The sequence below is a fragment of the Monodon monoceros genome, unplaced genomic scaffold, assembly GCF_005190385.1.
Source record: "Monodon monoceros isolate NGI ecotype Baffin Bay Population unplaced genomic scaffold, NGI_Narwhal_1 Super_Scaffold_18, whole genome shotgun sequence".
Taxonomy (NCBI): domain Eukaryota; kingdom Metazoa; phylum Chordata; class Mammalia; order Artiodactyla; family Monodontidae; genus Monodon; species Monodon monoceros.
The window spans coordinates 43043239-43059906 of NW_021703774.1; the positions used below are offsets into that span (position 1 = coordinate 43043239).

The window sequence follows — 16668 nt, forward strand, 5'->3', positions numbered from 1 at the left end:
AGAAACTGAGAACCCATTAGTGGTTATAGAGATAGGAGGTTAGAGGTGGGGCAATGAGTGATGGTGGTCGGAAGGCACAAAGTTCCAGTTATAAGATGATAATTGTGATTACAGTTAACAATACCATATTGTATAATTGAAAGCTGCTAAGAGAGTAGATCTTAAAAGTTCTAATTACAAGAAAAAAAGTTGTGTAGCTATGTGCAGTGATGGATGTTAGCTAAACATTGTGGTGATCATTTTGTGTGTGTGTGTCTGTATAATCACCTTAAACTTATGCAATATTATATGTCAATTATATCTCAATGAAACTGAAAGAAAGAATAAAAAAGAAATATCTTAAAAAACCAAATGTCAACGTTAAAAAAAACAAACTGGAAGGCTCAAGATGGGATGCTACAAAATTTAGGCAGCTGTTCTCTATGCAATAGTTGTTACCACATCATTGCAAGAAAAAAACAGGTTAAGTAATAGTTTATGTGACACTTTTTATATCTGTCTTTCTTAAAATGAAAATATTTCCCTGCTTACTTAAATGTATTGCTCATGCAAGGCATGTAAACAACGAAATAAGAAATTAATTGAATCTTCCTTAAAACACTTGCTTTCTATAAAAAGTATGGACTGCTCTAGTCGTTCCATTAAAATTGCAAGGCTGTGCCTTTACTAAAAAGACAGTCTTGAACACATTCTCTTAGAGATCTGTTTATTTTTATTACATGCAACACAATGATTCACTGGTAAAGCCGGTGAAATTGGGCTTAGAATTTTCATTTTTATTTTTACTCTTCTCCATTTCCTTTGTAATATGCAAACATGCTTACAAAAGGTGACAGTTTTGATCTTGGGTAATTCCCACTATCAGTGATGCTATACTTTCACCAAAATTCCTATTTCTTTGAAATAAAATTTAAGAAAACAATAAAAAGGAAAGGAAGGTACAAACATAGGGAAGGAAAGAAAAAATAAGACGAGGTGGGACAGGAAATCTTACCCACAAGTAGGAACAGGATTAAAAAAAAGAAAGAATCATTTATTGAGTTGAAAGAAAAGACTAATGTGTCTTTTTCTGTCTCTCTCTCTTCCTTGCTTTCCTTCCTCCCCTACTCCCTCTCTCCTTCCTTCCTTCCTTTTTTCAGTGTAGGAATTTCCTTTTTATCTCCACAGAATCTGAAAGGTTTCCTCCTATACTTCTACCATCTATATTGGGCTAGAATTCAAGGTCAAATGCTTGATTTTTCTCAACTAAGAGATAAGTGGAGGCAATGAATAACCAGTGAGTTGAGCAGAAATGCAAGAAATGAGCCCCTTACCTGTCACTTCACAAGTCAATGCAACACTCTGTTTCTCTTTTACCTTCACATCTTCAAATGTATTTTCACCCACAATGTGAGGTGGTACTAAAAAAAAAAAAAGACAGAAAAAGTAACAGTTCTAACAGCAGAATGGTTATTTATAGGCATCTATTTTCATATTTTTTATTAGGCTGTACCCTTTAAAACAATCCCTCCAAATTCTCATTATTATTTGTTTACTAGAATGTTATCATATTGTTTGATCAATTCTAAGATATACTATAAAGTTATATGTCATAAATTCAATTATAATGAATTTTATTGTATGTAAATCATAAATATGTCAACAAGTCAAAGAGTAACAAAATCTATTAGACACATTTCTCCCTCTATAACTCTGATAAGCACTCACATTAAACAAGTTATCAGAGTCTTAGAACACTGTTGAACAATTGTGAACTGATAAGACATGGCATTTCAGCCATTTTAATCCAACTGATTACGTACAAACCATTCTAACATTGAATTCTTGCCAAGAGTGACAGTCCAGGGGCCAAAGAATACATAAATGTAAGTTCAAGCTGCAGATAAATTTTAACTCTGCTTCCAGAATGTATTTAAGACAATTTTATTTTGTCTAGATATTATAAGTTATATAAATACCTAATACTGAAAGCCCAAAGGTTTTTCTTTCTTCACCAGCTGCATTCCTTACAACACAAGTATACTGGCCAGCATCTTCCATTCTGGTCTGCATCAACCGCAGAGTCCTTCCTCCTGGAGAAGCAAACCACCAGATGACGCAAAAAGAAATCTGTAACTTTACAAGTTAGCCGTGTAGTGCTGAATTTTGGGAAAATTTAATCAATTCACTTCAAAGGCCTTTAAAATGCATTTATGTCAAGCTTTTAAAAAATATCACATGTTTTAAGGCTATATGAAGCAGAATAGATAATTCAGAAGAAATTTCTGATTTAATGGATAAAAAAAGTTAATACAAACCTAGGTGACAGCAAGTAAGAAATGGAGTTTCACAGAGGTACTGTTTGAACATAATCTTGAAAGGTAAGTATTCTTTAACACAGAGAGGAGTGAAGAGACACCGCTGTAGGTAGAGTATGAATGAGGATCTAGAGGTAGAAAGTAGATGAGAGGTGTGGCACCTAAAACAGAACAGGCGGAGAAAACAGTGAGAGATGAGACTAGTTGGAGTATGACCAGATTCTGTGGGCCTTCGAATGCTATGCTAAGGAATTTAGACTTTATTGTGTTCACTAAAGGCTATGGAAGTACATAAACAAAAAAGTCATGCTCTGATTCGTGCTTTAGAAAAACAACTGTGACAGGATGTTTACGAAAAGATTCCCAGTTTGCAGTGGAACACATGAACTGGGAACGTTAGAAAGAGGACCACACCAACTACCCAGATTGGGATGACATCAATATACAAGGGATGAATGGAACCATGAAGACTGACTACCAGTTTTCAATTGGGTTTCATGGAATTCTAGAACTATTTATATCAAAGTTTATGAGGGTCACTTTGTTCATCAGCACGACTCTGATTTTGTTCCTCTTTATATTTTGAACTTCTATGTAATGAAGAAAGATTCTGGTAGACTGGGAATGAAACTGATATGCTGAAGGGTGTAATTTGGAGGAAAACGCCTATTAAGGACCAAGGAAGAGGAGCCAGCAGATGAGACTGAAACAAAGCTGGCAGAGAACAAAGAGACACACTGAGAGAGTAGAGTCCTTGAGGACACGGGGAGGGGGAAGGGTAAGCTGGGACGAAGTGAGAGAATGGCATGGACATATATACACTTTGTGTGCTTTGTGTCCACCTAGAGGGTGGGATAGGGAGGGTGGGAGACACAAGGGGGAGGGGATATGGGGAGATATATATATATATATATATATATATATGTATAGCTGATTCACTTTGTTACACAGCAGAAACTAACACACCATTGTAAAGCAATTATACTCTAATAAAGATGTTTAAAAAAAAGTGTAAATCATTTCTTAGGTTTTGTAATAATTTTCCACTCGGTGTATTTTTGCTTAGTACCTTGAATTTGAACTAAAAACACTGACATGGTTAAACATAAAATTTTCATGTGAATATTCACCTGGATCTGAATTTATCAGGAGTTTCCATCTGCTTTATGTTTTTATAAACACAAGCCCTCATTGAGCTTTTCCTATAAGCAACCTACTCATCCTCAACCAATGAAAGGTGAACTTAGTAATATCTTATTTAGACAGACAAAACTGATTATCTAAACTCAGTCTTTTTCCCCAGTTGAATTTAAGTAAGCAAAGTTGAATACAGAAATTCCCTAAACATGTCAAAAAACTTATGTTAATTAGGAAAGGATTCAAAAGCACTCACTGCTACTTCAGATTAGTGAGACCATAATATGATTCCAGTTGAGAGATATTAAAAAAATACAACGTTTATGAGTCATTGCTGGCTCTGCAAACCTCAACCTCATAAATCTCATGATCTTTCCTTTCTCTTTGTTTCCTGGTCCTCTCCCTTATTGCAGTGAAAGACAAAAAAGGGTTGGACAGTAAATTATACTTAGATGGAGACATTTCTCGTACCTATTAAATTTTTATAGCAGCTATCTGTTCTTGGCAGATAACTTCATAACAATGATAGGCCCTTCAACAAAGTACTTCTTTCAGAAAAGCCTGACTTAATGTCTCAGGAGGACTAATCTTAATGAAACAGAAATGTGCAGCCGATCAAGGAACAAGCGAGTCATACGCCATTCATCTGATTCTCAGTCATCGATTGCACAACACACATGTTCAGACTGTAAAACTGAATGACTCTTCTGGCAGCGCCACAAGGTGAAGTACATTTAATGTGTTCGCTCTGGGATCTCCAGCTGCTAGTCAAACAAAACAAAGCTATACAATAAAACCAAAACACTACTCCTGTGGATCTATAATAAGCCAGAGTACCTAATTTTATCTTGCCTTTTTCATTTCCAGGAACCCTGATGTAGTTATTATATTTAAAAAGAGTTCCTACTTTTTCAGCAATTGAGAATTAAAAAAAAACACAATAATATAAGGATGACTATAAGAGAAGAAGATAATGTGTTCAGGTTTTTGGTAACCAAACTGCAATGAAATCTTTGCCATCAGTATGCATTCCTTAAGATCAACAGAGGCAGGCAGTCCTTCAAAAATGAAAGCATTATAGGACATAGGAAAGTCTCTTAGGATAGGGAAACCCAAATCTTTTACCAGGTTGTCTATGGCAAATAATAACAAACATGTATTGGATGCTTAGGATATAAGCAGGCACTGTGTTAGCTGCTTTACACACATTAACTCATCATTACAAAACCCCCTAAGAGGCAAATGCCACTAGTATCCTCACTTTACAAGTGAAGAACTGAAGTTAGCAAAGTTAAGAAACTTGCCTGAGGTTATAAATCTAGTATTATAGGCAATAGATATAATAATTATAGCAATGTACATTCCTCATTAAGCCCCTATCATTTACAGACCAAGATCTTGAAGAAACAGAGGGACCTTAGGCTATTTAGACCTAATTCAAATACTAGGAAAGTATGTTTTCTGAAAAAGCCTCCAAAAGTGAGAATTTAAACTTCGAACAACTTTAGGGGCAAGGAGCTTGTTACCTCCTAAAATAGTTCATCTTGACTTTCAACAATACAAATATTTTTTAAAGTTGTTTGTATTCAGACCGAAATCTGTCCCTAGAATTTTCCATACACTGGTATTACTTGGCACTAGACGGAACCAACATCATCTTTTCTAAGCCATGGCTCTTCAAGTATTTAAATGTAATTTTCACTATGTTGTCATGAGTTACACAAGGTTTATTTTTTCAGGTTAAATAGAATTGGACGTATAGTTTACTTTGCAATCATTTGCCATCATGGTTATCCTCCTTCGAAAATACTGTCAATAAATCCTTCTTCTAGTCTTCCTAATGAGTAAGTTAAATCCACAATACAACTGGTGTTTTACTTGTTTTATTGGTGAAAATATATTTTATTCATGTGGCAAAACATTGCATCTGTTTTCATGACAAACACATTATATTGTTAATGCATACTCAATACCCAAAGCAATTCAGAGATCTTTTCATAGGAAGAATTCTGAAGCTGTATCTCACCCTAATTTTCACCATTGGTTTCTGAATGTGAGTGCAGGAGTTTACTTAACTTTCATTTTGTTAGGTTTAATTCAAACGTTCCAGAGTGAGGTGTGTTTGAATTTGGATGCCTTCATTCAACACATTAGGTATTCTTCTAAATATCCAAGCTTTTTATTACCCATAAACTTGGCAAGATTATTTTCTTAGTCTGTACCCAAATTATTACTGAAAGGGGCCAAGTGCAGATTCTTGTGGCATGCCCCAAGACACCTCTCTCGACACTTACACTGATCCATAAAGAATAAGCTAATAGATTTTCCTACATAATTAGATAAGGAATAAGAGGAATATCTTTTTTACAATAATGATAAAATCTTAGCTCACTTAAAACTATTCCATCTTGGAAATATAAATCTCACTCAGATTAGAGTTGTGAAAAAATTTAAACTCGTGGTTATAGAAATTGTTATATAACATTATTCACTCTAGGCTCTGGCTTCAAGTATTTCTTTTCATTCTTCACTTTTCAGATTGGCTGGTACTCATTCCAGCATGAATGCTCTGACATCCCCATGATTTAAGTAATAAGCGAGTGCAAAGATTTCTTTGTCAAAAGGATATAGAGATATTTAGAGATTTTCCCCATTGTCATATAGCTTCTGATGTCCTAAAATTTTTTCTTAATATGATCAGTGGGGATTATAGTAAGCAGCTAGATCATAAAGAAAAAAGAAGACATGGAGTTATGAGAAATTAAGGAGAAACTGTGGCCACAGGAAGCTAATCAGGTTACCAGGTTACAAGAATTTCTAATACCTGAGAGAATTCTCAGAGAACTGCTAAAGTTGACAGGACACCCATCTTTAAGCCAGGTAATTGAAGGCAGGGGAATTCCTGAAGCTTCACAAGTTAGGGACACTGAGTTTTTTTCCACCACACTGATATTTTCAGGTGTCCTGTGGTTTCCTATGATGCTTGGAGGGGCTGTAAGACAAAACAAAACAAACAAGAAATGGAAAGGAGGGTGGTTAGTACGTAACAAACACCAAATTCTAAACAGCTTATTCTTAAAAATAAGGCTTCCATTTTCTAGTCAACAGTAAGCAAAATAAGCAATCACAAGATGATGACGACGACGACGAGGACAACACTCCTGGAAGTAAAAATGCCACTTCTTCCTCACTAATAGCAACATATGACTTTAAAAAAAAAATTTTTGTTTATTTTATTTATTTATTTTTGGCTGCGTTGGGTCCTGGTTGCAGCACTCGGGCTCTTCGTTGCAGCATGCGAGCTTCTCTCAAGTTGTGGCGTGGGATTTCTCTCTCTAGTTGTGGTGCAGGGGCTCCAGGTTATGTGGGCTCTGTAGCTGTGGTGCGCGGGCTCCAGAGCACGTGGGCTCTGTAGTTTGCGGCATGTGGGCTTCGCCAGTTGAGGTGCCCGGGCTCAGTAGTTGTGGCACGTGGGCTTAGTTGCCCCATGGCATGTGGGACCTTAGTTCCCTGACCAGGGATCAAACCTGCATCTGCTGCATTGGAAGGTGGATTCTTTACCACTGGACCACCAGGGAAGTCCCCAAATGACTTTCATATCGTTATTCTAACAGTGGTGAATGATTTTCTGTGAGTCACTCATCTTTTCTGGTAATATGGATTCATGACTTTCTTATAGGCAGAATTTTCTAACAAAGAATTCTAGTATTAAAAATTAAAAACAGGGCTTCCCTGGTGGCACAGTGGTTGAGAGGTCCGCCTGCCGATGCAGGGGACACAGGTTCGTGCCCTGGTCTGGGAGGATCCCGCATGCCGCGGAGAGGCTGGGCCCGTGAGCCATGGCCGCTGGGCCTGCGCGTCCGGAGCCTGTGCTCCGCAACGGGAGAGGCCACAGCGGTGAGAGGCCCGCGTACCGCAAAAATAAATAAATAAATAAATAAAAAATAAAAACAATCGAACAAATTAGAAGCTCAAAACCTCGTGAAACACACCAGCTTTCATGTTATCTATACTAACCACATTTTTGTTCCTTGGGCTAGTTGTTTCCTTGCTGGTTTTTTCCTTATTTTCACCCCAATCCAGCTCATGGAGACAAATGTGGTTTCAACTAGAATAGGAGCAGTAGAGTTGATGGGACTTAGTGACACCAGATATGAGAAAAAGGGGAGTCAAGGATGATTCCTAGGTGTTTCCCTTGCTCAATCACATTAGGGGGTGGGATTGGCACAATCACCCATGAGAGAGTGTGGATAGAGAAGCAGGTATTGCCCATTTCAGAGCCTTGGGGCATTCTAACACTACAGTCTGGAAGAGTAGGGGGAAACAATAAGAGAGGTTGAGAGGAAGGAGTTGCCTGAGAGTTAGAGACCAACCAAGAGGGGCAGGGGTGGGGCAGTTCCAGAAGCCTAGAAAAGACATGAGTGACCAGCTCCTCGGGGTCAAATATGCCTTGTGAATGCAAAAATGTGAGACACACAAAGTGGGTTGAGAAGACGGGTTTGGGCAATGAGCAGAGTAGAATCAGGATAGTCTGAGGATAGAGTGACAAGTCACATTGACCCAACAGGCCTGGACAAGTACAAGGGCTGGGTCAGAGAAGAACCAGTGTTAAAACCCAATTAAGCCAGCACTGGAACATAGATAAAACAAGGCTACACAGAGGCCTTGAGTTCTTCTATGTCCCTCATTAGCCCCAGGGAAAGTTACCCCTCCGTCATGTTTTCCTTCTGCACAGAGAAGGGCCAGTGACACCCTCCACTTTCAATGGACTTGCAGAATTGAAGTACATGGAAGATTGAGCCAACTGGAATTTAGCATAATCTGAGACCTTGATTTCTCAACATCAGTCTTGCCTAGGAAATTTTATGACAGAAATTCTTGTTAATACAACTGACCTAAATGTCCCTCCCTAGAGAACTGATCAAATAAAGTATGAAACATTCAAATAATGAAATAGTAAGCACCTGTTAAAAAGAATGAAAAAACCACAACCTAACAAAACGATACATAGGACTGATTCCTTTTCAGTCTCTAGCTTTGGTTTACACATTGGCTGCAAACTACAAGATATTAATACTGGACTTTGTGCATGTTCTAACTGGATTTAAGTTACAAGACCATGTCTATTAGATTTACCATTTCTATAGATTTTAAAAATGCAATTCAAGTTGTATGCATACAAATAGGTATCCCTGAGTACATGTATGTTTGGTCCATTCCTATGGACATTTATTGCTCATTACTTAGAATTTTAAAGCTGACTTCAGTACAACTTATGCCCATCTGATGCTCAGTCAGTAAGCTCTAAGGAACCTAGACTTACACTAGCCAAGTCAGCTAATGTGGAAAACATAGAATTATGGAATGTTACTTGGGATAGCACTGGATCAAAAGTACTTGAAGAAGATAATTATCTACTTTACTATGTGCTTTCCTAAAAGAATATCCAATATATGCTTATTTCAGCAAGGTAAGATATGGAAGGTCAGGCATAGTAGGAGGAGTGATGAGACTGATCTAAAGAAGTGGTGCAAATGTAGAAAATAATCGACTATAAATAAAAGACTCAACACTTGAGGTCTATATCTCCCATCCAGGAGGCTATAGATTATATCAGCCAGTGAATGGACCTATTGAGCCTGTTTATACTTACTGTGTACACTTAAGTCATATTTTCTGTCAGTCATTCCTGCTATATTCACAGCAACACACACATAACGGCCTGTGTCAGACACATGGACATTCTTCAGTTGAAGGATATGACCTTCATCCGTTACTTCCATTCCCCTTCCCTTTGTTAAAGGGCGGCCATCTTTCATCCAGGTCACTGTCGGTTGAGGAATACCCTCCACCTCACACTCTAAGGAAATGCTCTTCCCTCGAGTTACGATGATTTCAGTAGGGTGGCTGCCACTGTTGGCTATAGTTGGTCGAACTGGGGAAAAAAAAGAAAAGAATAGGAAATGTTTGCCTTAAGTCTTATATAAGAATTTTCATCACGCAAAGTTAAATTCTTTTTTTTTTTTTTTGAAAGAAAATGCTTTATTGTTTCTTGTGGTCATACAAGCAGTACAAATTTACAGCAAAACAAAAATCACAAAATTCAGAAAAGTATAAAGCTCACTCACCATGCTATAATCGAATATACCCACTGAAAACATTTAGGTCTTCAGGAAACCAACCATTACAAAATGAAATTTAAGAAAACCTACTAAGCGCAATAACATAAAAACAAATATCTAGGAATAATATGATAAAACATACTAAATTCATTTTTGATGTCAAAAAATTAGCTACTAAAGAAAAGACCCAGGACTAATAGACATGGCATTGCTGTACTGAGAGGTAGAATCCTCCAATGTACCTAAATGGGTTCATAACTAAAATAAAGCTATCAATATAGTAAGGAAAGAATACTGCATTAGCTACTTTCCCTGCTTTTGAGAAGTTATACAACTATTTGAATTATCATTTGCAGCTCTAACCCAGGGAAGTCTTCTAGTACTAATTTTAAAGTAGATATGATAGCCTAGCTCATGACCTAATGTCTGTTACCAATTCCTTTCTTCCCTTCACTAGAGCAGTTGGAAAAGCTGAGACTTTCTCAGCCTTCTTTGGAAATTGAGGTGACCTCAGGAATCACTGTAGACCTAAAAAGTCTAAATGGAAGTCTGCTGGCAGGGGTGAGGTGAGGGGGTGGGTTTGGGAAATTTTTTGCTCTCCTGCCAAAAGAGAAAGATACCATTCCTTTCCCTTCCCACACTGCCTTCAATGTGGACTTGATACTACAAATGCAGCAACCATTTTCAGATAACAAAGGAAGGACCAGGAGGATCCTAGATCTCCTGTCCTGGTAAGAGTAAGGTGCTGACCAACTCCAGTGACTGCCAGCCTCAGGCTTCTCATTATGTGAGAAAATAAACCTCTATTTGTTTAAGCCACTGATGGCCAGTGATTCTGTAACTTTATAGCTAAATTCACCTAGTGGATACTGATTCCAAGAAAGAAGATTAAACCAACTCAAATACACATGTGTGTGGGAAAGAAAATGGACCAGTGTTAGTAATCCTGTGTTCCAGGGCCAATCCTGTCACATACAAGCCATGTGACCTCAGCTGGTCACGGAAACTTCTCTGGGCTTAAGTTTCCACATACTTTTTTTTTTTTTTTTTTTTTGCGGTACACGGGCCTCTCACTGTTGTGGCCTCTCCCGTTGTGGAGCACAGGCTCCAGACGCGCAGGCTCAGCGGCCATGGCTCACGGGCCCAGCTGCTCCGCAGCATGTGGGATCTTCCCGGACTGGGGCATGAACCCGTGTCCCCTGCATCGGCAGGCGGACTCTCAACCACTGCGCCACCAGGGAAGCCCTCCACATACATTTTGGAGGCAATATTTTTGTCTCATACCACAGCTATGTAAAGATTAAATGAGGTAATGTAAATATTTCAAATACTTTAAAATCTTATATAAATTAAATATTCTTTACAATGAGATATTTTTACATACTGTAAATGTACCCTATGGTACAATGCCATCTTCTCCATTCTGCACATACACTATCCTGCCCCCCAAAAGTTACAGCCACATTGATATATCTGCCAGCAGCAAGCTGATGCAGATGTTCAGCTGTATTGCTGAATAAATAACAGCTAGAAATAAGTAATTACTCTTTATTATGTCAGCACAATTAAAATTTGTGGGTCTTATGAAAGGTATAGTTGTCCCTGGGTATCCACAGGGGACTGGTTCCAGGACACCCTCAAATACCCAAATGCTCAAGTCCATTCTATATAAAATGGCATAGTATTTGCATATAAGCTATGTACATCCTCCCTTATACTTTAAATCATCACTAGATTAGTTATAATACTTAATACAATGTAAATACTGTGTAAATAGTTGTAAATACAATGTAAATGCTATGTAAACAGTTGCCTGGTGCGTGGAAATTCAATTTTTGCTTTTTGTAACTTTTTGGATTTTTTAAAAATATTTTTCAATCTGCAGTTGGTTGAATCCATGGATGCAGAATCTGTGGATATGGACAGCCAATTACATACTATAACCATACTACTTTGAATGACTCTTAAAGATATGAAGAAAAAGTAAAAGGGAAGGATGGAGAGGTTTTTTAAAAAAAATTGTGCCAAAGCCTGGCTAACTAATAACTTACTGTAAACTTGCAGATTGTAGTCTTTCTTTGCTGTTCCAGCAACATTTGATGCCACACATGTATAGAGCCCTGCATCAGATTCTTCTGCAACTGAAATCTGCAATTGCCTGCCTCCAGATAAAGTTCTGACCCGCCCTGCAGAATCAGCCAGCACTGGGGAACCTGCAAAGAAAACCAAGTGGCAGAATGTGAAGTATAAATGTAAGGTGTTTTGTGTATATACTCTAATGAGCATATATACATATATATTTACTTCCTAGCTCACATACTTAAAAGGCAGAGGACACTGTATAATAATCTATGCAAAAAGGAGGAGGAGGAAGATAGAGAAGACTATCTTCTGCAAATTTTTCTTTCAATCAATATTGCATTTAAAAGAAAACATACTTAGTAAAACAAACAAAATAAAATCTTTAAGTAAAACAAGAATTATATTTTAGATCAGCTAAAAATTTAGATGATCTGATACTTAATGGAAACAGATATTTGTTGATGAATAACTAAAAATCTGTTCAACTGCAGAATTCAATCTTAACGTACATTACAAAACTGTCACAAATACAGCAAAACTGTTTGCTTTAAAAAACAAGAAAAATTTTAAACCTATTTTAAAGAAGAAAGAAAGAGTTCATTGAATAGTGGATTCTTGATCATTATAGCTGCCCTACAATGCACTTGATTAAAAAAGAATTAATGGAGAAAATTAATTTCTTCTTGGGAGCAGTGAGTCTCAAAACTGACAATTTTCAGGTTGATATTGTAGAAATATCGCATATGGCACATTTAACACAAAGCAATTCTGCTGTCTGGTATTTTTGCGTGCAAACCTTAAGAAAGTTTGTTGGCATGTTTCTCAAACAAAATATAAATTGACTTAATATTTATATTTAACTTTATAAATGTCAAAGGATGAAAACTGACCTTTCTTCTTCCACATGAGATTTGGGGGTGGAATACCACTTGATTCACACAATAGACTAATAAGATGCCCTTCAATGACTGTAAGTTGAGCAAGTTCATCAGAACCATAAATATTCGGTGGTACTGAAAGATTAAAAAAAGGAAAAATACTATTTTACACTCAAAAATAAAATTTCCCTAACACTTTGCATGTAAAAATAAAAAAGGTTCCCACTCAAATGGTACATGTAAACAATTTAGCACTTGAGGTTGACCTATCAACACCACATTAAAAGTCAACTGTAAGACCTAGAATAAATACCTAATAGCAGACTTCCCATTTTCACAGATAGAAACTTAATTATCAAAATACTCAGAGTGATATAAAAAGGAGATACAGTCTAGATATTTAGACATCTTGCACCAAAAGAAATGAAGACACTTAGCAAATTTAAATTTAACCCAGTCATTGTGCCTCTCCAGCTTTGATATCTCAGATGTTGAACAGAATAGAAAGACATCAGGCATATAACATATAGTAAAGAACAGAGGTAAGGAATTTGATCTGAGAAACAGACATGCTACCTATCCTAGATTGCACAGTCTGCATCCCCCCACTGATCTCCAGCTTCTGCTTGGAACTCTCAAAGTGAATTCTGACTACCCACACTTTACTCAAAGAGGCTGAGTCTGCATTTGCTGGTTGAACTCTCCCTTGGGACACTTTTCTGGCTGCAGCATTATCACGTGATAGATGCTTATCCTCCCAAGCTCCTGGGAGTTGAGGAGTGGGAGAATCCTCCTCACCGCCAATGCTGCTTCCAGCCATTGTTCAAGCACCCCCATGAAAGTCTCTATTCTTTTGAGGCTCAGGTCATCCATTTACTTCTTTTTTTCTTATCACCATCTGTGAACCTGTCATTCTTTTTCCATTCACTGAACAATTTGGTACTTGTTTTTATCCTTTCTCTTTATATGAAGACCTGCCACATTCTGTATGAGCTCAATATCCACACGTCTAAACACCTGGCTACTCAGTTCCTTGATCTGCTCATCCTGTTCTCCATCAGAGGCCATACCCTTTTCACCATCTAGAACATTTCTCCTATTAATTTATAAATTCAGGCCACTTTCTGACAACTGCTCTATCCTTACAGCTCTATCACTCAACTATTCCCAATTCTCAGTTCAATGACCTAATTGAATCTCAAGTCCTTAAACCTCTCAGAAGCCTCCCAACCTAGCTGCTTACTCTTTTATTTACCAACTTCACTATCCAACTTAGATTTCATGATCAGTAATTTCAGCTAGTCCTCTGCCAATATTTTCAACTGCCTGGCACCATTGCTCTTCCTTTTTGGCAATACCCTTAACTTGGGATGAATCCTATAGTTCACTCTGTCATCACCTATCCCACAGATGAAAATTCTACAGAAGAAAATGACAACTACACAAATTGCCACCACTATAAATTCAGGATCTCCAGCCCAAACTCCACCTCCTCTACTCCCATGGCTTCCATTAATACAAATACTTGCAAATCTGTACCTGTAATGCAGATACTCTCTGAGATCTGGACTTTTATATCTGACTGCTTAACATCTCATCTTGGAGGCCTTTGAGGCACTGTCAAACTCAACTTGCCCCAAACTGAACTCAGTAACCAGTGTCATTGTCTTTCTTCTTAAGCTCTCTATGCCTACATGTGGCATAGTACCTAGAACACAGAGTCACTCTATAAATGATTTTTGAGGTCTCAACTTTCTCTCCCCTATCATTCATTCTTACATTGACTGCGACCTGCTTTCCTCTTTAAGAGGCATTGGTCTACTCAGTTGTAAAGTACACTTTGTATTTTATGCCTCATTTGGCTTCTCTGCAATGTGTGCCATTATTCATTCATTCATTCACTCATCTATCTAACCACGTCCAACTTATTTGTTGTCCGTGTTCTTCTTCTGGGAACACCATTGTCCCTTAGTTTCCATGACACAAGCTTTACCCAGTTTTCCTCCTCCCTCTTTGACTGTTCCTTCTCAGTTTCCCATTTGGGGGTCTCTTTTTCTGTCTCCCTTCTTATGTGATATGTGAGGGTCATTCTATACAGTACTCTTTTGTACACATTCTTCTTATTCTCGCTAAGGGATCTCAACTACTACGTATACACTCATGTCTCTAACCTCACATTTTTAGCTGTTATCTCTTTCTCCTGAGCTATAGGCTCATAATTCTGATGGCACAGAGGACAGCTTCACATGAATAGTCTACAGGTATCTCTAATACAGCATTTTAAAAATGAATTCTTCATCTCACTTTCTAATTGATCACTCCAAATTTTTCTTTTTCTTTTCTTTTTTTTTTTCAACCTTTACTTGATAAGACTTAGCTCACTGTTGTCCATATTGGGAGTTATACAAATATTTTCCCCATTTGAAAGAAATGAGAAGAGAAAGGAAAGAAAGGAAATATGAAGGGAGAAAAAGGATGGAAGGAGGTAGGAACAAAAGTGAATGATACATAACAAATATATAGTAAATATAAATGTACTGCATAGTAAACTCTGTCGTTTAAAAGTAAATCCTTTTACAGGTGAATGATAATACTTCTTACAATTTTCCTCAAGATTTTTAAAAATGATAATAATGATTTATAATTAACAAGTCATTTTTTAAATTTATTTTTATATTTATTTTATTTATTTATATTTTATTTATTTATTTATATTTATAAATAAATTTATATATTTATATATATAAATATATATTTTATTTTATATATATTTTATATTTTTGATATATAAAATATATATATATTATATAAATATATTTTATATACATTTATATATATATTTTATATATTTATTTATTTATATTTTATTTTATTTATTTATATTTATTCTCTATTGGAATTAGATTACTTCCTCTACCTATTTTTATTTTAAAATGTGTTTTTGAATTAACTTTTATAATCAAAGGTAAATTTCAGGTTATTATATCAAAAATTAAAAAGTTTAAACAAATACAATCAAAATTAAGAGAGCTTACTACGTTATAAATGAATTTAAAGAAGTACTTAAAATAAAGGTGAATATGTAGGAAATGGGAACACTTTTGAATATAGTGTAACAACTACAGTGATATAAAAGTTGTGACTATTCCTAAGAATTATCTTGATTAGTAATAGTAAAACTTCAAGCAAGAATAGCTTTGCACATTCGTCAGTGGAGTAATCCCATCTCCCACCCACAGGTGCATGTGTCCTCTTTCTCTCACACAAATATAATTCACATACACAATTTAGCCTTTTGACTCATTTTCAATTGACCAACACACTCTCTGTTCATGGAGAACACTCAATCATTAGAGGATCTCAGTTGTAGAAGCTAAAAGGCATATTAATCAGGCAGGAGAGCAGAACTGTTCTACATCAAAGTTACAGTGACCAACATGTTTAGGTTCAAGAAATCTGTCTAGTTGCTCTTGAATTAATTATATAAGCTGATATTCAGGACAGTTCAGCATCATTTAAACATATTAATTGGTGTCCATGTCTGTATTATGATCAATTTTAGTTACGTGGTTGGTTATTTTAAGAACTGACACAAAGAATCAAAGATTAAACCACAAGCTGTATCATTTGCTTTACAATCAGGGGCTGATCCCACTTACCCCAAATGTTGACATTATAGTTTTTCTCAGTTTTTCCAGCAACATTTGTTGCCTCACAAGTGTAACGACCACTATCTTGAACCTGAGCATCTTCAATCTGAAAACAAAATCATGCTTTGAAACCACAGTTTCTATTTTGTAAGTAACAGGGGCTTTTCTATTAATGTTATTTGTGATCTCTGATTTTTCATTTGTGTTCTGAAGGTTTTCAAACATATAAAAAATAGAGGGAACAGTAAAATGGATGGCTATATGCCCATCACCCATATTCAACACTTATCAAGATTCAGCAATTCTTTTATGTCATACCTTATTTGAATCTCATTAATTTTACTGGTTGAAGGTCTAGAAAGGCCTTTTAAATATGATTCAGATAAAATAACAAAAAAGTCACAATTAATTTCTGAATATGTTATTCAGGGCTTTAAATATACAATCTTTCCATGCCCAGGTCCTTGTTCAGTAAAATAATACCCATACTATTAATTTATTA

At 36.4% G+C, this 16668-nt stretch overlaps 1 protein-coding gene across 3 annotated transcripts in view; it reads right to left on the reverse strand.

Moving 5' to 3' along the window:
• HMCN1 (hemicentin 1) overlaps window positions 1-16668 on the reverse strand; it is a 508266-nt gene that overhangs the window by 170794 nt on the left and 320804 nt on the right. For all 3 annotated transcript variants that reach the window (XM_029226849.1, XM_029226848.1, XM_029226847.1), the window contains exons 42-48: window positions 16176-16272; window positions 12529-12651; window positions 11608-11769; window positions 9088-9369; window positions 6259-6426; window positions 1959-2072; window positions 1314-1400 (exon numbers count right to left, since the gene is read on the reverse strand). In XM_029226849.1, coding sequence (XP_029082682.1) covers window positions 1314-1400; window positions 1959-2072; window positions 6259-6426; window positions 9088-9369; window positions 11608-11769; window positions 12529-12651; window positions 16176-16272 — 1033 coding nt within the window. The remainder of the gene's footprint in view (window positions 1-1313; window positions 1401-1958; window positions 2073-6258; window positions 6427-9087; window positions 9370-11607; window positions 11770-12528; window positions 12652-16175; window positions 16273-16668) is intronic.